Below are 24,194 nucleotides of genomic sequence, written 5' to 3' on the forward strand. Positions count from 1 at the left end.
ACAGACTTGCAGTCTTGAGCCAATTCTAAATGCTAAGCATGCCACCTTTTACAAATATTTAAAATTTTACTTAAAAGCAAGAAATACATTGTTTTTCTAAAATTCAAGATTTTTTTTTAACAGACTATCCATATAGCCTTGTTAATAAGGAGCTTCGGAATATTATCAAATCGCTGCTGGCAAAAACATCTGACAACCTGGAACACTTCTTTGACCACTGCATCTACACTATGTTGCGTGAGCAAGAAAAGGCTGCAGGTAATAAGACTATTTCAGTGCCTTTATTTATAAGTGTGATGTTAAGTTCAATCAAAATCTCTTGGCATTCACTTCAATTCAGCTTGAAAGCATTTAACAAACAATGTTCTGCTTGACACCAACTTTATTTTTCTCTGACAATTTATTGAATCCCTTTTGAACTGTGATCTTACATAGTATTTACAGCTTTAGTATCAGTTCTTCAATTTGGGCTATTTTGGTGTATTTCCAATTTTGACACTGCTAAACTTTAAACACTTTTTAAAAAAATCTCTTATTTGTAATGGCTATAATGTTTCACTAAAAATTTAATTTACAGAGATTTTAATTAGCATAAAGCCATAAACAACATGGCTTGTATACTAGACCACAGGGTTGAACAGCTGACTTGAGTGAAAAAAGTGAGTTTCAAAATTCTTCACTTCACGCATTTGAGAATTAATAAATGTCTCTTGTGTCTCAGATAAATTTTCTAAGCATTTATCAATATACTTTACCAACTTACTAGTATGGTAAAGTTGGCATTTATTGCTAATCTCTTGCCTGAGAGCGTGGTGGTGATGCCATCTAGAACAGCTGCAGTACTTGTGGTGAAGGTGCTTCCAATGCTGATGGGGCATTCCAGGATTTTGATCCAACAGCAATGAAGGGATGTCTATACATTTTCAACTTAAGATGGTATGTGGTTTGGAGGAGAACATGGGTAGTGATGCTGTTCACAATTACCTGCTTCTCTTGTCCTTCTAGATGGTGAAGATCATAGGTTTGGGAAGTACCACTGAAGAAACCTTGATGATTTGTCATGGTGCATCCTGTACGTAGCGCATTGACAGTTGCTACAGTACATAGGTAGTGGAGGGTGTGGTTGTTCAGGCTAGTTGAAACGCTGATCAAGCAGGATGCTTTGTCTTGCATGGTGTCCAGTTTCTTGAGTATAGTTGCAGTTACGCTTTGAGTAGACAGTATACTGTTGTCATCCTAATTATGCTTGCAGGGAGCCTCAGATGTGCTCTTGTAGCCAGTGCATTGAGGTGCCTGATTAAGTTGAGTTTTTGGTCATTGGTGACCCACATGAAGTTGATGTGGAACTCTACATTGGTAATAACATTGAATATGAAAAGATGGTGGTTAGGTTCTGATTGGAGAGGGTCGTTGTTTGTGTGGTCTAAATATTACTTCCTGACTTAGGCTGAAAAGTAGCATGTTGTCCGGGTCTTGCTTTCACTGACTGTTTCATTACCTGAGGAATTGCAAATGGAGCTGAATGCTGTGCAGTTAAGTGAGCAGCTCAACTTTTGGCCTTGATGGAGGGAAGGTCATTGATAAAATAACTGAAGATAGTTGGACCTGGAGCACTGTCCTGAGAAACTCCTGCTGAGAAGATTGATCTCTTTCTATCTTCATTTGGGAAATGTATAGCTCCCGTCAATGGAGTGTTTTGATCCCTATTGATTTCAATTTTACTAGGGCTCCTTGATGCCGCACTGATGCTGTTTTGATGCCAAGGACAACTACTTTCAACTCGCGCTCATGTGCGTGTTTGTTTGAAGCAAGGTGATTTAATGAGGTCTGGGGCTGAATGATCCTGGCTGAACCCAAGTGTCAGTGAGCAAGTTATTGGTGGACGGGTGCTGCTTGATAGCACTATGCTAACTCCTTAGGTTGATAATAGCAGTAATTGGACAGATTGTCATTCTCTTTTTCTGTGTGTGGAGAGGATATATCTAGAGAATTTTCGACATTTTTGCATAGATGCACTGAATAAAATACCACACAGACTGGTTTGGAAAATTGAAGCCATGGGATTAAAATGGCTATGTGGATACAAAAATTGGTAAGGGATCGAATGTGTAGCGTAATGGTGAACAATTGCTTTCAGACAGGAAGGACATATGCAGTGGTGTCCCCTAGGGGTCAGTATTGGGACCACTGCTCTTTATGACGTTGTATTAGTGACCTGGACATGTTATAGGGGCCACAATTTCAAAGTTTGAAAATGACATGAAACATGGGTTGTAGTTAACAAAGAAGATAATAGGTTTATGGAGGTAATTGGTGAAATGGGCAAACACGTGGTAGGTGAAATTTTATACACAAGTGACCGACTATTGTATGAAAAATGAGAAGGCAATATAAACTAAATGGTACAGTTTTAAAAGTGGTGCAGAAACAGGGAGACCTTGTGTATACATACACCTGCAAGTTCCCCTCCAAGTGGCATCATCCTGACCTGGAACTATATTGCCACGATTCCTTCGCTGTCACTGGGGCAAAATCCTGGAACACTCTCCCTAATGGCACAATGGTTGCACCTTCACTAGATGGACTGCAGAGGGCAGTTGGGGATGGGCAACAAATGCTGCCCTTACCAGTGCTGATCTCACCCAATGAAAGAATTTTTAAAAAGCAGGGCTATAAAAAGGAGCAGAGGAGTGAGACTAATTGGATAGCTTTATCAATGAGCTGTCACAAGCACAATGGGCCAAATGGCTTCCTGTGTGCTCTGATTCTATGCAAAGTCAGTGTTGTAGTTGTGCCTCCATTCTGAATCACCGGTCCTTGACATTGCAGCTGGGTGGTTTTGAGGTCCCAGTGGATTCTGCTGGCTCCTGATGTTGCATGGCGTGAACCTAATAGGCTGGAAAATGATATCTGTCATGGTGTGAACCTCAGTAGGAGGCTGGGAAGCATCATTCATTCTGTGCTTCTGGCTGAAGTTGGTTACAAATGCTTCATCCTTGTCTGTTGCACTTATGTCCTGAGTTCTGCTATTGCTGAGAAAAGGGATGTTTGTAGAGCCACTTTTTCCTGTTAGCAATTTGTCTACTAACTTGCATGTCTGGATGTTGCAGGACTGCAGAGCTTTAACCTGATTAATTGGTTGTAGGATAGCTTATAGTCTATAAACATAATGTTCTACTGCTTAATTTGTAGACTTCTGTTGTAAATTCAAGTTGGCAGGATATTTGTGTACAATTCCTCACCTGTAAGATTAATGGTCTGCAGCCAATCATTGATTCTGTCCTACTAACAAATAGATTGGAGCAGGAACAGTTTATAGAAAACTTACTGCTCTACAGACTGCAGTACTGATGAGAAACCCAGTGATGTATGTAGCCAAAGGAAGGCATGCTCAAGTGCATATCAAACATTTTATTATGTAAAAAAAAAACTTGATTCTTTCAGGTGAATCCCTGCATGGCTACAGAATTTGTATTCAGGCTATAATGCTAGACAAACCTAAAATTGGAACAATGAATCTCGGAAAGGTAAGCACAGATTGTGCAAATATTACAGCTTTGTTTTATATTTCATGTGGCATATTTATGTACAAGTGGTGGCTGATAACTTATTGTAGACTCAAGCAGGACAGCCAGCACAGATTTGCTGAAGGCAAATTGCTTTTGACAAGTTATTTTAAATTGACTGATTTTTGTGTAGATTAAGAGAACGCAGTAGAAGTTTACAGGATATGGATTTTCAGAAGATACTTAAGATTTCTCATAAGGCTCAATAGAAAAATGTAAGCATATGTTATAAGCAGAAATGTAACAGCAAGGATAGAAAGTTAGTTGTTAGACAGTAAACTGAGTTTAGATAATTGAGTGTTGTTTGGACAGAAGAGGGTGAGAATTGACCAGTGTTGGGTCAACTTTCGATCCCAGTGTATATAGATGATTTGGACCTGGGCATGTCACAAAACTGAAAATGGCCCCATAATCAAAATAATGCAGTGGAGACCATGTGGTTGGCAAACCCTCCCCACCCCCGCCCTGGAAGATGATAAAGAGCACATTGTATTCAGGGTAAAACTAGTAGTCAAATTTTAATACTTTAGGATAATTGTTCAATAAGCATGCAATATTTTTTGAGTGTAAGCCTCCCCTTGTGGGTGAGGCAGTGTGTAGCAGACAACTGGCTACCACTGGGCAGCTGCTCCATTACTTTTCTGCCCCTTCATCACATTCTTAACAGTCACAGAATTGAAATTGTAACCATTTGATGCTGATAAAGTGCAAACTATAGTCTTCTAGCCACCTGATGGCTCACTTTCTATTGACACCTTATCCAAGCTATACTGCCAGTGGAGAAGATGATTTTTGTCTCCTTCAAAAGCATCTGGACTGATGAGCAGTCTAGCCTAACCAGTTTTGGAGCATATGCAATGAAACAAAGAAGGCTGGCCACATTTTCATTGTGATAGAAAGAAACTAAAAATGAAGGTGCTTGTTTTCTTTTTTAGTTAAAAATTATTTTCAACATAATGTGCTACCCCCATACAGAAATTGGCCCTATTTCATGCAGGGCAAAATATTTTTGGTTTTTAAGTACTGTGACACCCAGTTAAAGGTACAAAACGTTCCTAGGCAAACAATAATGCTTAGCTTACAACAATCTCTTCCAGAGAAACAGTACTGATGGCCAGTACACACTTATTTTGGTCAGGAATGGTGCTGAGGCTGGAGACTATGTAGAACTATGGAACAAAAGTAGCAACCAGTCCATTAATATCAGATGGGCAAATTTAAGATGCCGGTAGGAGAATTGCTCCTTTATGCCAAGTGTAAATGAGCAATTTCATCTGCAGGATGAAATATTTGCACAGTTCACCCCCTTTTTAGGATTTTTCTTCTGAGTGTAAGAGTAAGGGGTAGTTTTGAGTGTGCAGTTGGCAGGGAATCTTGGCCACTGCCTGTGCAGATGCTATTTTGAGTGCTGCCAATGGTGGAGGTTCTCTACTGCCAGAGTGTATTCCATTTAACCCATGCACCACTCCCACCCGTCCAAAAGAGTCTTTGATGTTTAAACGTTCTATTGAAAAGGTTGCCTGGTTGTTCACACACATTTTGCAAATGGCAAGTTTTGGCTAAACTGGCAAATGATTTATCTGAATTATGTGAAGTTGCAATAATTTATGAAAAAGAATAAAATGTTCTGGTATTGAGTTGAATTAACAGTTTAGCAATTACTGTAGAAAGATGGATCATGAGGAATACGGGGAAGATCAAACAGAAAAAGAAAGCGTACGATAGGCTCAAAGAACTAAGTGCTGCAGATAGCCTAGACAAATATAGGAAGTGCAGGGACGAAGTAAAAAAGGAAATAAGGAAATCAAAGAGGGCATGAAAAAAGATTAGCAAGTAAAGTAAAAGATAACCCAAAGATGTTTTACCAATACATTAATGCTAAAAGGTTAGTTAAGGAAAAAGTGGGACCTATCAGAGATGAAGATGGAAACTTGTGTGTAGATGCAGAGGCTGTGGGAAGGGTTTTGAATGAATATTTTGTCTCCGTGTTTACAAAGGAAAGGGAGGATGTAGATATAGTAGTCCAGGAGGAACACTGCGAGATATTGGACGGGATAGTAATAAAGGGAGAGGAAGTACTCGAAAGGTTGAAATCCTTGAAAGTTGATAAATCGCCAGGGCCAGATGAATTGTTTCCGAGGCTGCTGAAGGAAAGGGAGGAGATAGCAGATGCTCTGAGGATGATTTTCCAATCTTCACTAAATACAGGGGAGGTACCGGAGGACTGGAGAAATGCAAACGTAGTTCCATTGTTTAAAAAGGGATCAAAGGAAATGTCAAACAATTATAGGCCAGTTAGTCTTACATCGGTGGTAAGCAAATTAGTAGAATCAATCCTGAGAGATAGGATTAACTGTCACATGGAAATGCATGGACTAGTCAGGCATGGATTTGTTAAAGGAAGGTCTTGCCTCACAAATTTGATTTGAATTCTTTGAGGAAGTGACAAGAAGGGTTGATGAAGGTAATGCAATGGATGTTGTGTACATGGATTTTAGCAAGGCATTTGACAAGGTTCCACATGGCAGATTGGTCAGGAAAGTAAAAGCCCAGGGGATTCAGGGTAATGAGGCAAACTGGATAAAAGGTTGGCTTTGTAACAGGAAACAAAGGGTAATGGTCGATGGATGCCCTTGCGAATGGAAAGTTGTCTCAAGCGGTGTTCCACAGGGCTCGGTGTTGGGACCCTTGCTGTTTGTGTTATATATTAACGATTTGGACGTGAACGTGGGGGGCACGATTGGGAAATTTGCAGATGACACAAAGATTGGCCGAGTAGTGGATAGTGTAGAGGATAGCCATAATCTCCAAAATTATATAGATGGGTTGGTGGAGTGGGTGGTAAAGTGGTAGATGGATTTTAACATAGAGAAGTGTGAGGTCATTCATTTAGGGAGGTCAAACAGTTACAGGGATTACAAAATAAATGGAAATATACTAAGAGGGATAGATGAAGTGAGAGATCTTGGCGTACAAGTACACAGGTCCCTGAAGGTAGCAGTTCAAGTAGACAAGGCTGTAAAGAAGGTATTTGGAATGCTCTCCTTCATTGGCAGAGGTATAGAATATAAAAGTAAGGATATAATGTTGGAATTGTATAAAACACTGGTGAGGCCACAACTGGAGTATTGTGTGCAGTTCTGGTCACCACATTACAGGAAGGACGTAATAGCTCTGGAGAGAGTGCAGAGGAGGTTTACAAGAATGTTGCCAGGGTTAGAAAAGTGTAGCTACGAAGAGAGATTGGATAGGTTTGGGTTATTTTCCTTAGAATAAAGAAGGCTGAGAGGTGACTTGATTGAGATGTACAAAATTATGAGGGGAATAGATAGTGGACAGGATAAAATTGTTTCCCTTGGTGGAGAATTCTAGAACCAGGGGACATAGATTCAAGATAAGTGGCAGAAGGTGTAGGGGGGGACATGAGGAAGAACTTTTTTACGCAGAGGGTAGTGGGTGTCTGGAATTCGCTGCCCAAGTTGGTGGTAGAGGCAGAAACTTTAAACTTTTTAAAAAGTACCTGGATCTGCACCTAAAGTGCTGTAAACTGCAGGGCTATGGGTCGGGTACAGGAAGGTGGGATTAGAAAAGGCACCTGGGTGTCCGTGGGCTGGCATGGACAAGATGGGCCGAATGGCCTCCTTCTGTGCTGTAACTTTTCTATGATTCTGTGGTTCTACTCGTATGCGAAGAGCTGCTTGTTATACCAGTGTGACCTTTATCATTCTTTGGTGTAAATAAAAAAAATAGCAGTTGGATAACAGGACTTCTGGGGTATTGTTCATTCAATATTGAGACTGCCGGTTTTTAATAAGTTTGTGACCCATTCAAATGATTTGTGTGGCTGGCCTTTGTTTTATTTCATTTCATCTAGGCTGTACTTTTTCCAAAAAACAGGAGCTATTGCACCATCTGTGGATAACTAAGGAAGTTAAAGTATCAAATTTGGGAAAAAAAGCATACAATACTATGAAGAATAGTGGTAAGAGGGAAGATTGGACAAATTAGAAACCAATAAAGAATGACAAAAAGAGGGAGAAGTTGGAGAATGAGAAAAAGCTAGTTAGAACAATGAAAACAATGAGTTTCTACAAGTATTTAAAAAGGAAAAGAATAACTAAAGTGAGTATTGGTCCCTTAGAGGGTAAGACTATGAAATTAAGAATGGGAAATAATTAAATGGTGGCGTTGAACTGGTATTTCGTGTTAACTTTAGAAGACAAAAACATCCCAAGAATACTTGAAAATAAAGTGGTAAAAGAGAGGGAGGAACACAATCACCAGGGAAAAGGGACTAGGAAAACTATAAGAACTAAAGGCTGACAAATCCCTTGGACTTGATGGCCTACAACCTAGGGTCTTAAAAGAATTGGCTGCCGAGATAGTAGATTGATTGTAATCTTCCAAAATTCTTTAGATTCTGGAAGAGTCCCAAAGGATTGAAAAATCAAAAATGTACCAGGTCTATTCGAGAAAGGATGGAGACAGAAATCAGGAAATTTAGGCCAGTTAGCCTAACATCAGTTATGGAGCAAGTGCTAGAATTCATTAGTAATAGCAAGACATTTAGAAAATCATAATACAATCAGGCTGAGTCAACATGGTTTTATGAAAGGAAAATCGTGTTTGACTAAGTTATTAAAGTTCTCTGAGGAAGTAACAAGCGAGTGGATGAAGAGGAACCTGTAGATATGGTGTACTTGGATTTATAAAAGGCATTTGATAAGGTGCCACATCAAGGTTATTACACAAAATAAGAGCTCATGGTGTTGGGAGTAATGCATATTAGCATGGATAGCTAACAGGAAGCAGAGAGCATAAATGGGTCATTTTTGGGTTGGCAAGCTGCAACTGGTGGTGTGCCACATGTATCAGTTCTGTGGCTTCAACTATTTATAAAGGGACTGAGTGTATGGTAGCTAAATTTGCTGAGGACACCAAGATAGGTAGGAAAGTAAGTTGTTGAGAGGAGTTAGAGTTTACAAAGAGATGTAGATAGGCTATAAGAAATTGGGCAAATGGAGTACAATGTGGAAAAATGTGAGGTGGTCCACTTCGACAGGAGGAATAGAAAAGCAGTCAAATGTAGAGAGACTGTAGAACTCTGTGGTATAGAGGGACCTGGGTGTCCTGGTACTTGAATCACAATAAGTTAGTATCCGGGTACAGCAAGTGATTCGGAAGGCAAATGGAATGTTGGTATTTATTGCAAGAGGAATAGAGTATAAAAGTAGGGAAGTGTTGCTACAGCTGTACAGGGGCTTAGTGAGAATGCATCTGGAGTACTGTGTATCGTTTTGGTCTCCTTACTTAAGATATGGCGGCATTAGAAGCAGTTCAGGAAGGTTCGCTTGACTGATTTCTGGGGTGAGGGGGTTAGCTTCTGAAGAAAGGTTGTTCAGGTTGGGCCTGCAGCCATTGATGTTTAGAACAATTAGAGGGGAATCTTATTAAAAAGATCCTGAGGGGATTTGACAGGGTGGATGCTGAGAGGATGTTCCCTCTTTGTGGGAAAGTCTAGAACTAGGGGACAACAGTTTAAAAATTAAGTGGGGGGGGCTCCCATTTAATACAGAGATGAGGAAACATTTTTCTTCTGAGGGTCGTTAGCCTGTGGAATTCTCTCTCCCAGCAAGCAGTGGACACTGAAGGATTGAATATATTCAAGGCTGAGTGAAACCAATTTTTGAGCAAAGGAGTTGGGGGTTATGAGGGGCAGACATGGCCTACCACTGCTAATTCTTGTGTTGTAGGGACTGGGTGCTGAAGTGAACTAGTGTGAATAAGCTTGGAGCCCCAGTAAAAAGCCAGATAACGTTTGCTCTTTTCTTCTTCATAATTAATGATCCACAGACGAGATGTTCAGCTTTAAATAAGTCTTGCACCTGATAATTCAATTTTTGTTAGCTACAAAGCAAAAAGGGCTTTCTCCTGTTAAATTTAAACTCCTTGCATTCATCCTGTTGTTTTTTTTATTTTACTTTGCAAATTTTACTTAAAGTTATAATTTTAATTTTTCAGTACCTGGAATTGCTGAGATCCCAGCATAACAAACCAATTAAATGCCTCAGCATCATGTGGGCCCTGGGACAGGCTGGGACAGATTTGGCAGAAGGATTAAAAGGTAAGGAATCAATGATTAACTCAGGATATTTGGAAATGGTTTAAATTGTTTTGTGTTGTAGTTAATACTATCTGGTTTATTCACTATATTTCTCTTGCACTCATTCTTGGGTTTCTGAACTTCTACAACTGCTGCATATGTTTTATTCCCTGACAATTTGAGCAAAGTTCATGTTTAGTTTGTTCCAATTTTATTAATCCAAGGCATTTATCCATTTGTGATATATTCTGGTCTAACAAAGTTGTTCTTTTCTTCCCATTTTAGTATGGCTTAACATAATGCTTCCTGTACTGGGTGTGAAAGCTCTGTCTGCCTATGCAATTAGCTACTTGGACAGATTACTAATGTGAGTAAATGCAGAACTTTTTTAATCACAAATTTCAATATGTGGAAAACCTGTGTGAAAATCCATCTTGTGCATTGTATAGCTCAGCTATATATAATAGAAATTTTAGTAGAGAAGATAGTCATTTGTTTTCTCTAAAGTTATTTGCTGATGCTTTTCTTCTACCAGTTTAATATTTATTATGTATGTTGTAATTGGTTTCATGTGCCACTTATAAAGTATTTAATCGCACAAGTCTTTGGCAGTGATTGACACTGGATTTGCAACCCAATGATCTTAGTTCAAATCTCATATGGCAAGTTGAGAAATTGAATTCTGTAAAGTCAGGCCAGCTTGTGGACTTTGCTGGATTGTTATTAGTGAGCCAGCTGGGTTTTATGCTCTTCAGAGGAGAATTCTGAGCTACCCAAAGATAGGAATGCCATGTCTGTCTATTCTACAAGATACCAACCTCGTCTCAACACGGAGTATTGGGTGAGACAAACATCGGCTTCCTTTTACTTGCCCCAAGTAGGAGTGGCCATACTAATCAATAAAAAGCTCATATTTATTCTGGAGAGGATGGCTACTTCATCCCAGTAAAAGATCATATAGCAGTAGAGCACAGTGTGATATTTAATAGCTATGTGATCTGCTCCCCTTAGTCACATTTGCATTCTTTGTACAAATGGAAAATGCACTAATCATGGGTGGAGACCTTAACTGTGCCCTTCGCCTCCACTGAAGTTTGCAAACTAAAGCTCAGTAACTCCTTGTCTAGGATGATAAACAAAATTATCAGTTACATTCAATTTTCCAGTGCCTTGGCTTTAAGATGCAGACTTCAAAGTAAAATGTTGTTACATGGTTAATCTCTTAATATCAGTTTTATTATGTAAAACATGTTAATTAAACCTCTGATTATAACTCTTCCCGTGTATCTATTTATCATTTTCAGGATGCATTCCAATTTGTCCAAGGGATTTGGAACTATTGGACCAAAAGACTTTTTCCCATTGCTGGACTTTGCTTACATGCCTAACAACTCACTTTCACCCAAGTAAGTTAGAATTTTGATTCTGATACTTGTTTAAGAAAGCTGTTATGTGCTTAACTGTTTCATGACTCAACAGTGCATTAGTATTTTTTTTATCTACATATGGGCACAGATTAAATGTACACCAAAAATAATGTGAATATTTATTGTGCATTGAAAAATGTAATTCTATTTTTGTCTGACTTCCAATGACTCTGGAAAAGGAAGATGGTCGATCTCCATATGCACGCTATTCAAGCCAGCCTGGTCCTATTCCATAGATAAGTGCTTGTACCAGCATAAGAACAATTAGTTAATTAGTATTTAATCATAATGGCTTACATTTTCTCTAGAATCTTCAACCAGATATTTATTTGAATATTTTAAACCAGTTAATGGGCATAACTTAATTGCTCTATTGTTGAGTTTCTTGTTTATATCTACCCTTTCCTCTGGAAAGGGGGAGCAATTTAACACATTAAGGCTAGTGGCATTTATACTTCAACCATCTCATCTCATTCTGCCCTTGGGAACTAAGCTAAATATTTACATTATCTGTGCCTTGGGTATTTAAAACAAAAACAACTCAAGTTCTTTTTTTTAAAAAAAAAGTTTAGTTCTGTGTGTCTTTCTCAAATGTTGAAGCCCTACTTCCTAAAATTTTTATTACTCTTCTGTAATTTGTAACTAATGTATCAGTATCCTTTAAAGGTAGTGAACTCAAAATTATGAACAGTGTTGTAAATTGAATCATATTGTATTGTGCAGTTAAGATAACTTGTTTTGGACTTGATGCCTACCGAACAGGCAAATGATGAAGCAGGTTCCTAAATTTGCCTGTTAATCTTCCGACACATTCTTCCTCATACTTTCAGTTTACAGAATCAGTTGCGTCATCTTTATCCTCGGCTGAAAGTATTGGCATTTGGTGCCAAACCTGACTCTACACTACACACCTACTTTCCCTCTTTCTTATCGAGAGCAACTCCCAACTGCCCTCAAGAGATGAAGAAAGAGGTGAGTGATGAGACTATACTTTTGATATTATAAAATGGAATTTTAATGTGAGAAAAATGAACCCGTTTAGGTTTGGTGTTTCCTATTAATGCATTCATAATATTTTTCTTTTTTAAGAAAAGACAACAACTTAACTTGTCCTGGCTTATTGCAAATTTGTTACAGATTTTATTGGTTACAAGGTTGAGGGAAGAATGTTTAAAATTATATCCAACTCTTTTTTGAGAAACCTTTAATTGTTTTAACGCCAAACAAACTTGCAATCCATCTGTATTATCTTTTAAAGAAATCACTCACTCAGAAAACTTTCATAATAGGGATATTGAATTCTTAATCTTCCATAACTCCCAATACTCCATATTAAGAAATATATTGCAAATAGTAGCTGTGTATTTTGAAAGCAAGAGATTTATGATTTCAAATTATTTTGATCTTCTGTAATGAATTTTGCCCAGCTGACAAAGTAGCTGAGCTGCGTAGGTCAGGAAGATCACAGTTTCCTGGCTCAATTCAGTTACTCTTAATCTGTTTTGTCAAAATATGCACAGGTGTTGCCATTGGTTTCCACCAACCCCCCACCATCTCCACCACCACCACTCCCCCATGTTCAAATAGCTTGTGCATGTTCACTGCCTACTGATGCTTATGGGAAGAATATGCAATTGGGCAAAGTACCAGAGCACAATTATCCATGAAATTTTACCTCTGAAGGGTCAGCACTCTTGGTTGAAATGTGTCATAATAAATGAGCAAGAAGAAATTGCTTGCGTGTAACTAATTTACTTTGCATTATCTGTTTACTGGCTCTACCCGTTGTGCTAGCTGAGAACTTAAACTATAGTTGATCAATTGGAAATTGATGTATCTTTGTAGTCAATCAAGCCATTGATGATGTAAGCTACTAAGTAGCCTGAATCGCATATCTTTTATGAATTGGGATAATATGAAGCTAATGTTCCTTTTTCTCAACTTTCAGCTCTTAAAGTGTATGGTTGAATGCTTAACCACAGATTCCAACAGTTTCAGCGTTTGGAGACAGCTGTATACCAAACATCTCTCTCAGTCCAGGTGATTATTGCAATAACTTGCAAAGACGTGGCATGGAATAATTGTAATGGACAGAGATCCTAGGTTTTTTTTTCAAACTGCATCTATGTAGATTTAAACTGGCATAACCAGCTGATGTTTGTTAAATCCAAATCTAATAGTATGCTAACTGAAGTTCTATTTTGAGAGTGAGCTGATCTATTGTGGTTGGAATTTCTGCTGTAGCTCCCTATGCATGCTTTGCATTTTTTTTCGGTTTACATGTATGTTCGGTTAAGTCCAGACTGTGGTTTTCAACCATTTCTTTTCCCTTGACTGTGAATATACTTAGCCCCTGCAATATTTGGATCTTTGCCACATTGGTTGCCTGAGCCTATTTGGCATGATGAGCAACAGAATTATTTAGGATTCTTCTCTTCTGAATTTCCTCCAAAAACTAGAGTGTTCTGAGACATTCTACTTTTAGTTGTGGCCAAGTGAATAACCCTGATTATAATACTTTCAATTTAGAATGCAACTACAAATTTTTCAACAGTGAGGTGTGTCTTAGTTGACATTATGTTGGCAATTCCCAGCTCTTCTATTTGGGAATAGTCAGCATTCTGACATGAAGATATTCTTTGCTAAATCTTAATTTTTAATCAGAAAGTAGATGCAGGAAGCTTGCAATGTGAAGGATTGAATTTAGACAGTAGTTACTGAAGCACTCTGGTATTTTGATAGGTGATTCACTTCACATTGTAGAGCAGGGTAGTTCCACTCAAGTCCAATATGTTCATATTTTCTCACAAATGGGGTTATCAATATAGTATGCAAGATGTCAAAAACATAAGTTCTCATCATGACTTTGTCTTTCTATTATTCACATCCAAAATTATATAGTCAAATTGTGTTAATTGAAGTAAACTGTAGGTTTCTAAATTTATTTTCATCCCATATCTGAAGGCCTTTGTTCCCTTCAGAATATTTGATCTATGCTGAAAGCCCACTTAAAAATGTTGACACAGCATCAATTGCTTTAACTGAGAGCCTATTTGGATGTACAAAGTTTGTTTTGTTTTTAAAAAAATCCATCCAGTGTCCAATTCTGTTTGAGAGCAGTTTGATTTTATAACTGTATCCTTTGGTTCATTGTGCTGTCCAACTTAGATAATATAAATACAAAAATATTTGTTTCTGTTGCATTCTTCCATGGTTAGGTTTTCTGGTCCTGATTTCCTGTCTCATTTCATTTTTGAATATAGCATTAGCATTTACTGTCATTTGTTTCTGGTTGCAGCATCTATATCAATAAAATTTTGTTTTTACTGGAATATTAGAGGTGCACTTAATCAATTTTGAAGTGAATAGTGCACTGTCAATTCTTATGTGATACTTTTCTTTCAGTCTCCTGCTAAATAATCTTTTGGAAACCTGGGACAACACTCCAGTCAAGGTAATTTCATTTATTTGAGTTATTTTCAATTGCAGTTAATTGCTTTAATGTTCAAACCAGAAAATGTTGTTTTAACCATTTTTTTATTGCTTCTTCAAGTAGCATAATTTTTTTTTTGCATTCAATTCCCTTATTTTGCCAGAGGTAATAATTGTAGCCATCATTATAATTTTTTTTTTGCCTTGATTTGGAAAACCAGCATTCTTTTGTTTCGGCTGGATATTAATTGGATTGGAATGAAGAACTTCTTGTAGGTTGGTGTCCTGACATAATCACCCAAAATTCAGGAATTTTGGAATTCCAAAAAACTTGGAATTTTCCCTAACTTGAAAATTTGCAAAACTAGTACTGAGATAAGATGTCATTGTAATGAATTGTATATAACAGGGTTGTTTCTGCAATAACTGTTGAACAACTGATCTTCCATTGTACATTGAGTTGAGTGCTGTTTTGTGAAGATAGTCTTCTGCCATGTCTAAGAGTGGTGTCGTTTACTGCTCCATTATGTCACTGGCTTTCTTGGCTTTATTTTTTACATTTTTTTTAACACTACTGTACTATTCTAATAACTCAATCTTGCAATAAAATATATTGTTGGATATGCTTCTAATTTTGTGCTGCAAATCTAGTTCCAGGTGTATTAGTGGGGAATTTGTTTCCTTTGTTGTCATTTTTTTCTAAAGTAGCAGATTTGTATTGAAATTATGAATTCAGTCAGCAAGTTTGAGGTATTTGCTTCACAATGTATAATAAAACTCCTTTTTTTGAATATAGAGTCCCATCCAGACCATCTGTCGTTGAGTCAAATGGTGTAGTCAGATTTTTCACTCACCATGTTATGTTCTCTGCTATTCTAATGTGCATCTCCCCATAGAGAAAGCTCCCTCTCAGGCTGAGAAATTGAAGCAAGTTCCAAATCAACTATGTTCTTGACCGTACTCTGCTACCAATTAGAAAGGGTTGGCTGCAATCATGCTTAATTTTCTCTAGCAAAATGCACATGTTTTACGTAGATTTACAATACTGAAACGCTCGACGTTGGTATTTAGAACCATTGCACACATGGAGGATAATGCCACGTGCCTGCTTTATTCCCATCTCCCCTCATTCCCATCTCCCTTCATTCCCCCTGCTCCATCTACCCGCATCACTGCACCAGCCTCCTCTTTAACCATCCACCTCTTAACATGGTGAAAATGTGGTAGTTACTGTTTTCTTCCTCTGAAAAAAGGTACAAGGGGATGAGAAGTAACATGATTTCCATTTTGGAAGTAAAAGTTTTTTTTTCTAAAGCAGAAATTTTTTGGACCATTGGGAAAATGTGACTAAATGAGTGATCTTGTTGAATTTTATTTTGGTGTAATAGTGTCATTATTTTAAAAAATAACTTTTGAGTTAAGAGAAAAAGCAAACCCCAAATAGTGCATTATGAAATATTTTCATGGAGATAAAATTACTGGTCTTAGTGGGAAAATATGACACTAAGCTGTATTTTTACACAGGAAGATTCTGTGGACCTTTTAAAAATGGCCAGCCCCATCTCCAACAGGTCCAATTTTGGCTGGTAGGGGAAAGTGGGGCAGAGCATGATTCACACAGGAGGGAAACTCAAACCCAGAGCCATTTAAACTCTGCTGAGTTCAAACAGACCCCATTTTGGCTGTTGCAAGGGCCTTAACCTGCAGTGTTGGGAGTCACGAATTGATGGAGTGGACGTAAATGCTTTTGAAAGTTGGATAAGGCTTGTTATGATCTGGAGATTTTTTAAAATCCCCATCTCTTTAAACTTTAAAAAACAAGCTGCAGCTATTACTGAAAGTTTTAAAATAAAGCCTCTGTTGGATTGCTTTGATTGACAGGCCATCTGCTACAGGTTAGGAAAAAAAACAATAGCATCTGGTCGTGCAGTTTCAATAAGGTTCTATGTTGGCATTCCCTAAGGGCTATTATGTCATTATGAATGCTTGACTGAGTTTCAAATACTATTATCTCAGCAGGGGTTCTGAGTTGATAGCTGAATTGACAGTTTAAAAATGCAATTAAAGGATGAGTTGTCTTTGTAGGGTCTGAGTAGAGGTTTATTTGATTTTATAAGACAGTAACCTCTTGAGATTTGAAAGCTTTAAATGGGTTTCTTGAACGGGAGTTTTTATGATCGTGTTGGAGTGAGAGCTGTATTAGATTGTGAGAAGCTTATTTTTTTCCATTTCCGCATGTTTCCTGAGGTCTGCTAAAGTGGATACTAGGTGAGCAGCTTTGAAGGGTATGAGGAGCCCTGGGGATTGGGTGAGGGGTGTGAGTTGGCCCCTCATGCCCCTTACCCAATCCCTGAGGCCCCTTATACCCTTAGGGGGGTGTAAGGGCTAGAGGGCCTAACAGCTTCTGAAGCAACAGGGATGAAATTCCAGAGAACGGAGGCTTTTCTAACTAGCCTGCCTATGCACTCGCCTGCCCCAGTGGTGCCTGTGCTTTGCTTCCCGAGTTTGTGGGCTCAACTCCATCCCACATCCAACTTCCCCATGGTACTGAAAATCTGGCCCTCAGTGACTGGAGCTATGGACCAAGACAGATTTTATGAATGTGTGCTGGTATAAAAAACCTTTAATGTGGATGAGTATATTTCAGTGTAGCCTATATTTTTAAACTTTGATAAATGAGCTTTTAATATTAAACATTCTTAATTGCAGGTGCAGAAAGCTCTGCAAGAAACTGTTCGTTCATTTAAAGTTACAAATGAAGAACTGTCTGGCAAAGGTGCCACAAATTCACAGGAAATACATGCCTGCAATACTGCATGCAACGTAAGAAGTTAAATTAAATGTAATACCTGCTCTTTTTTAGGCGTGTTGTAACGGGGAAATCCATATTATTCCGTTGTTCAGTTGTGTTGCACTGCCCTTCCCTGATTTGTAATCTAGCCTTTCCAGTTGTAGCTTCAGAATCTCCTGAAATGATATTTCTTTCTGACCCCACCTTTTGCCTTTGGAGTTCTCAACGGATCTACCCTTGTCCCTCCTATTTTCATTTTCATGCTGTCCCTTGGCAACAGCATCTGATATGACATCTACTTCTACATATGCACTGACAACACCCAGCTCTATCTCACCTTCAAAACCTCAGTTAGGCTTCTTGTCTAACATCCAGCCCTGCATGAGCTGTAATTTCCTTAGGTTAAACACTTGAAGATTGAAGCCATTGTCTTTGGCTCCCACCATAAATTCTCTTCCCTAGCCATTGTCTCAGGCTGACCCAGATTGTTTGCAATCCTGGCATCCTTACTGATTTTAAAACTGAGCTTCTAACCCTGTGTCCTTTTACATCATAATGGTCATCTACTTCCACTATTAATATTGGCAGTATCTGCACAAGCCTCGAACTTTCTTTTTGCTGGTAAAAGCCTCATTCATGCATTTGTTACCCCTGACTCAGCTGTATTAATGCTTTCATTTTTCACCCTCCATAAACTGGAGGGTATCTGAAACTGTTGCCTGTACCTTAACTCGCATCTAAGACCTGTTAAACCCTCAGAACTTGTGTTCTTCCAAATCTGGTCTCTTGTGCAACCTGCATTTCTTTCAATCCACCTTTGCCTGCTATGCCTTCAGCTGTCTAGGCCCTAAGTTCTTTAATTCCTTCTTAAATCTCTTTTCAAGGTGCTTTTTCAAAATCAAACTCTGACCAAGCTTTTAGTCACCCATCCTAATATCTCCTCCTTTGACTTGGTGTCAGTTTTTCTTTGATTATGCTCCTGTGAAGTATCTTGGGATGTTTGCAGTAACATTAGAAACGCTACATAAGTTCAAGTTGTCATGATTACTGGTTTCTGCTCATCCCCCTAGTTAACAAGTTTTTATTTTTTTTTAAACGTTGTGATGGTTATTAACTCTCTTCTCAATTTTCAAGAACCTCCTGCAGAAGTTGAAAGGCGGTGGCTTCCCATGGTTTCGTCTGCTACTTGTGCTAATGATTTTTGCTGTAGGCTTTGTGATGCATGATATCAGAACACATGGATCCTTCAATGGTTCGTAAATCTGTGTATTGTCATCATTGAATGTTACTACTTTTGGTGAAGTTCAATACTTCGACCGCAAGGAAATATTGTAAAAACCAATATACTATGTTGTTCACAATCAATAATTGCATTAAGGTTCATGTTTTTCCTCATCCCCTGAGGGAAAACATGAGAACCTTAATCATGGGTTGAGCTCTGATATTTGTTACTGTTTAAAAAGTTCATTTTAATAAAACACTGAATATTATGCTAACTCATTCAAAATTAAAAATCTGTAGCCTTAAGGTGGCTTTTGCTGTGCTTTCATAGTTTTTCGTTTCGATATTTTAAATCTCTAAGATGACTCCCTATGTCGTTGCTTATGGCTGGAGTGGTACAGATCTTTCATTGAAGGAAAAAATTGCATTATAATCCAACCAATTTAAGTCTTATATAACATTTAAGAAAAATAAATAGAATTTAAATAGAACAATATGTTGAACAGGCTATTTTTGACTTGGTATTGTACAATGAAACGAAGTTAAGTCTTGTCTGAAATTCCTTTACAAGTGATTATAAAATTTTGTATTAAGTTTGAGTGAAGTGGTTAGGTCGGAAATTTGGGTTTTGTTTTTAAACAAAGCCAATTACAGAGATATGGGAGCAGACCTGGATGATGGAGATCCAAAGATACAATGGTAGGTAATCAATAGCAAACATTTAAAAATTTCATAATTCTCAATTCTTAATGAAACAGCATTCCCTTGAGGAATCAAACTTCACTGGAAAAGTAGTACAAGCACGGCTAACTAGAGAAGTAAGGATAGTATTTAAGAGATTTACGATGTTGCCAAAAAAAACCCCATTGAGCTCGAGGACTGAGAAAATCAGCAAAGGATAACCAAGCAATTGATAGGAGGAAGAAAATTAATGGGTCAATGGCAAGAAATACAAAAACAGGCTGTAAGAACTTCTATAAGTACGTAAAAAGGAAGAGATTAGTGAAGGTAAATGTGAACCCCTTGGCGGCAAAGAGAGGATAAATTATAATGGAATAGGAAATGACTCATGTTAAATATTTTGTCTGTCCTTACTGATGAAGGTATAGAACCTGCCTGAAAATGTTGGGAACCAAGGATCTAATGAGATTAACTTAAAGTAATTAATATTAGTAAAGAAATAGTACTGGAGGAATTAATGGTACCAAAAGCTGACAAATCCCTTGGACTTGATGGTCTACAACATAGGGTCTTAAGAGGCAGCTGCCTCTTAAGGTGGATGGATACCTTGGCTTGGATCCTCCAGAATTTCCTAGATTCTAGAGTGGTCCCTGTAGATTGAAAGGTAGCAAATGTAATACCAGATTAAGGCTCACGTAATATATTAGCATGGATTGATTAACAGACAGAAAACAGAGTCAAAAACCTGGCCATTTTCAGAATGGAAGTGTGTAACTACTGGAGTGCCTTAAGGGTCAGTGCTCGGGTCTCAGTATTTTGAATTGACTTGGATGAGGGGACCAGTTTGCTGATTATACAAAACTTGAGTGGGAAAGTAAGTTGTGAAGCCGTAAAAGGGATATGGTTTAAATGAATGGGTGGCAGATGAAATATCATGGCAAGCATGAAATGATCTACTTTGGACTGTCCTTTGAAAAGGAACAATATGCACAGTTATGAGGAGAAGGCAAGAGAATGGCACTAGGTAAATTGCTCATTTGGAAAGCCGGTGCAGACACGATGGGCCAAATGGTTTCCTGCGCTGTAACAATTCTGTGATAGTCTACCCCCTTAGGGATTTACAGTATCGGGTCCAGGGGATTTGTCAACACTTTACTCCCATTTAACTTCCCCCCCCCTCCAGTGCTATTTCTTTACTAATACTACTAATTTCTTTAAATTCCATCACGCTCCTGAATTGAACATTGTTGGTCAGAAGGTGAACTACACCCAGCCTTTGTTCTTCTAACAACAGTTGTTTGGCTAGAACTTTTTTTTAAAAAGAGGCGCTATTAGGCTACTGGGCATATAATGTAGGCTACCGATAGCGGAAAGGAGGGAGAGCAGGAAATTTGCAGCAAAATTACAGAAAGATGCAAGAACTACTGAGTAGTGATAATGAACTTCAATTATCTTGATACAGACAGAGATAGTAACAGTGTAAAGAGCATAGAGAGGGAGGTATGCCGAAAGAGTGTACAAGAGAATCTGAGTGTTTCCAGCACAAGGGAGGAAGTAATTTTGGAACTGGTTCTGAGAAATTGAGTGGAGCATGATTCGGCAAGTGCATAGTGATCATATAACATAAGCTTTAGAATAGCTATAGAAAGGACAAAGTACAATTGAACATAAAATGCATAATTGGAGGAAGGCTAACTTCCATGAGTTGAAAAGGATTTTTTAATTTATTCTTTCTTAGGATGTGGACATAACTGGCTAGGCCAGCATTTATTGCCCATCCCTAATTGCCCTTGAGGAGGTGGTGGTGAGCCAGAACTGCTGCAGTGCATATGGTGTAGGTACACCCACAGTGCTGTTAAGAAGGGAGCACCAGAATTTTGACCCAGCGACAATGAAGGAACAGCAATATAGTTCCAAGGTGTGTGGCATTAGAGAAGAACTTGCAGGTGGTGGTGTTCCCTTGTCCTTCTAGGTGGTAGAGGTTGTGGGCTTGGAAAGTGTTGTTGAATGAGCCTTAGTGAGTTGCTGCAGTGTGTCTTGTGGATAGTACATCCTGCTGCCACTGTGCGTCGGTGGTGGAGGGAGTGAATGTTTTAAGGTTGTGGATCAGGGGCCAATCAAGCGGGTTGGTTTGTCCTGGATGGTGTCGAGCTACTTGAGTGTTGTTGGAGCTGCATTCACACAAGCAAGTGGAGAGTATGCCATCACACTCCTGACTTGTGCCTTGTAGATGGTGGATAGGCTTTGGAGGAGTCAGGAGATGCGTTATTCGCTACAGTATTCCTAACCTCTGGTCCGCTTTTGTAGTCGCAGTATTTAGAATGTTGGTCCAGTTCAGTTTCTGGTCAATGGTAACCCCAAGGTGCTTGTTAGTGGGGGATTCAGTGATGGTAATGCCATCGAATTATCATGGGGAGATGGTTAAATTTTCTCTTGTTAACCTTAGAAGCTTAGAATGAAAAATTTAGGCAAAACAGTAATTGAACAATAGGAAGCCTTCAAAGAGAAGATTTGGGTGTGGAGTTGATGCATTCCTTTGAGGGAGAATGGAAAAGCATTCAAAGCTGGAGCTCCTGGACAGATAAAGATTTAGATACTAAACTGAAACTGAAAAGGGAACTTTATGACAATTATACGATTCATCAAAAGTACAGAGGGCATCAAAAAGGGAATAGGAAGGGGTAAAGAGAATATCAGAATACATCAGCGGTTAACATAAAAGGGAACCTAGTGGTTTGTTTGTTATATAAAAATTGTCAGAAGAAGAAAGGGGCCAATTAGGGACCAAAAGGAAATATTCCCCAAAAGGGAATATGGCTGGGTAAGTGAACGAAAGGGGGCCTTCAAAGAGGATGCTCATCCAGACATGATGGGCTGAATGGCCATCTCCTGCACTGTAACAATTGTGATTCTGGCAGCATTTTTTTTTCTGGTGAAGACAGATGAGATGTAGCAGTAAAGGAGGAGGCAGTAGCATTATTGGATGGAATAAAAATAGATAGACTATCAGGTAAGGTTTCATCTTTGGGCGCAATCGTCAATTTGGATGCGAGTATTGCCTGTTCTGAGGTTTGTTTTCTTGTTTCTGCTCACTTATTTGCACATTGATGGATGCAAAATCTGCCGAGAACTAGTGCGATCTGGGAGCATTTTAAAGTGTAGTTTATTTTTTAAAATTGCAAATATTGCTTGATATATTTGGGCATGGACTAGAAAGGAGGTTCAGCTGGAAGAATTTGAACAGTTAGGAGCTAAATTTTAAAAAGCAGAACCTCCAAGGTGGTAATCACTGGATTACTACCTGAGCCATGGGCAAACTGACATAGGGTAAATAAAGTCAAGGAGTTAAATGCGTGACTCAAAGATTGGTGTGGGAGGAATGGGTTTCAGTTCATGGGGCACTGGCATCAGTACTGGGGGTAGAAGGGAGCTGTTCCGGTGGGACAGGCTTCACTTGAACCATGCTGGGACCAGTGACCTGGCGAACCGAATTACTAGAGCTTTAAACTAAATTGGGCAGGGGGAGGGTTCTGGAAAGGGGATATGTAGGCTTATAAAGCAAAAGGATATGGCAGCATTGCAGGGCACCTAATTTAGGTAATACCCAGAGTGTGACGGGCAGGGACAGAATGTACAAACATAAAAAAGCAGCAAATAGGGTCAAAGGGGGGAAAAAGTGGTAAAAAGGCAAAATGAATGGCTCTTATTTAAATGCAAATAGTATTCAGAACAAAATAAATTAACTCACAGCACAAATAGAGGTTAATGGGTATGATCTTATAGCCATTACGGAGTCGTGGTCACGAGATCAAAGTTGGGAACTAAATATTCAGGGGTATGTGACTTTTCAAAAGGACAGGCAGGAAGGAAAGGGTGGTGGGCTAGCTTTGTTAGTATGAGATGGAATAAGTACAATGGCAAGAAAGGATCTTGGATCAGAAGATGTAGAATCCATATGGGTGGAGGTAAGAAATAACAAGGGGAAGAAACCACTGGTGGGAGTAGTGTATAGGCTCCCGAACAGTAGCTATACTGTAGGACAGAGAATAAATTAGGAGATGATGAGGGCATGTAAAAAAGGCAGTATCTTAATCATGGGTGACTTTAATGTTCATGTAAATTTGAAAAATCAAATTGGCAGAGGTCACCACGAGCAAGAATTCATAGTGTATTTGGGACAGTTTCCTAGAACAATATGTTGTGGATCCAACCAGGGATCAGGCTATTTTGAATCTGGTAATGTGTAATGAGGTAGGTTTAATAAATGCTCTCAGAGTAAAAGATACCCTAGGAAACAGTGGCCATAATATGGTAGAATTTAACATTCAGTTTGAGAGCGAGAAACTTGGGTTGGAAACAACTGTGCTAAACTTAAATAAGGGTAATTACAAAGGAATGAGGGCAGAGTTAGCTGGAGTGGACTGGGATAGGATTTTAGCAGAAAAAACGTTTGAACAATGGCAGACATTTAAGAAAATAGTTCACAATTCACAACAAAGATACTTCCCAGTGAGGAAGAAGAATTCAAGGAAAGGGATAAACCTACCATGGTTAACCGAGGAAGTTAAGGATAGTATCAAATTAAAAGAAAAGACATACGATGTGGCAAGGCTTAGTGGTAAGCCAGAGGACTGGGAAAGTTTTAAAAACTAACAAAAGATGACCAGAAAAATAATAGAGGGGGGAAAATAAACTGAGGGTAAATTAGCAAATAATATAAAAACAGACGGTAAGAGCTTCTTCAAATGTATAAAAAAGGAAGAGAGAGGCCAAAGTGAACATAGGCCCCTTAGAGAATGAAGCTGGGGAAATAATAATGGGGAACCAGGAAAATGGCAGAGGAGCTGAATAAATACTTTGCTTTAGTTTTCACAGTAGAAGACACTAATAGCATTCCAATACTAAATAATAAAAGGGCAAAAGATGAGAGGAAATAAATACAATAACTATCACTGGAGAAAAAGTACTAGGGA

The 24,194-nt window shown here is 38.6% G+C and overlaps 1 protein-coding gene across 3 annotated transcripts in view; it reads left to right on the forward strand.

The window, feature by feature from the left end:
- tmem214 (transmembrane protein 214) overlaps positions 1 to 24,194 on the forward strand; it is a 59,612-nt gene that overhangs the window by 19,516 nt on the left and 15,902 nt on the right. The window contains exons 4-13 of one of the 3 annotated variants that reach the window (XM_078541497.1): positions 124 to 258; positions 3,445 to 3,527; positions 9,588 to 9,690; positions 9,955 to 10,036; positions 10,974 to 11,075; positions 11,927 to 12,068; positions 13,045 to 13,136; positions 14,502 to 14,550; positions 17,238 to 17,351; positions 18,454 to 18,571. In XM_078541497.1, the coding sequence (XP_078397623.1) occupies positions 124 to 258; positions 3,445 to 3,527; positions 9,588 to 9,690; positions 9,955 to 10,036; positions 10,974 to 11,075; positions 11,927 to 12,068; positions 13,045 to 13,136; positions 14,502 to 14,550; positions 17,238 to 17,351; positions 18,454 to 18,571 (1,020 nt within the window). The remainder of the gene's footprint in view (positions 1 to 123; positions 259 to 3,444; positions 3,528 to 9,587; positions 9,691 to 9,954; positions 10,037 to 10,973; positions 11,076 to 11,926; positions 12,069 to 13,044; positions 13,137 to 14,501; positions 14,551 to 17,237; positions 17,352 to 18,453; positions 18,572 to 24,194) is intronic. The other 2 variants (XM_078541499.1, XM_078541500.1) reach the window with 2 other exon arrangements.

Source organism: Cetorhinus maximus, chromosome 5 (assembly GCF_964194155.1).
Source record: "Cetorhinus maximus chromosome 5, sCetMax3.hap1.1, whole genome shotgun sequence".
NCBI classification, from domain to species: domain Eukaryota; kingdom Metazoa; phylum Chordata; class Chondrichthyes; order Lamniformes; family Cetorhinidae; genus Cetorhinus; species Cetorhinus maximus.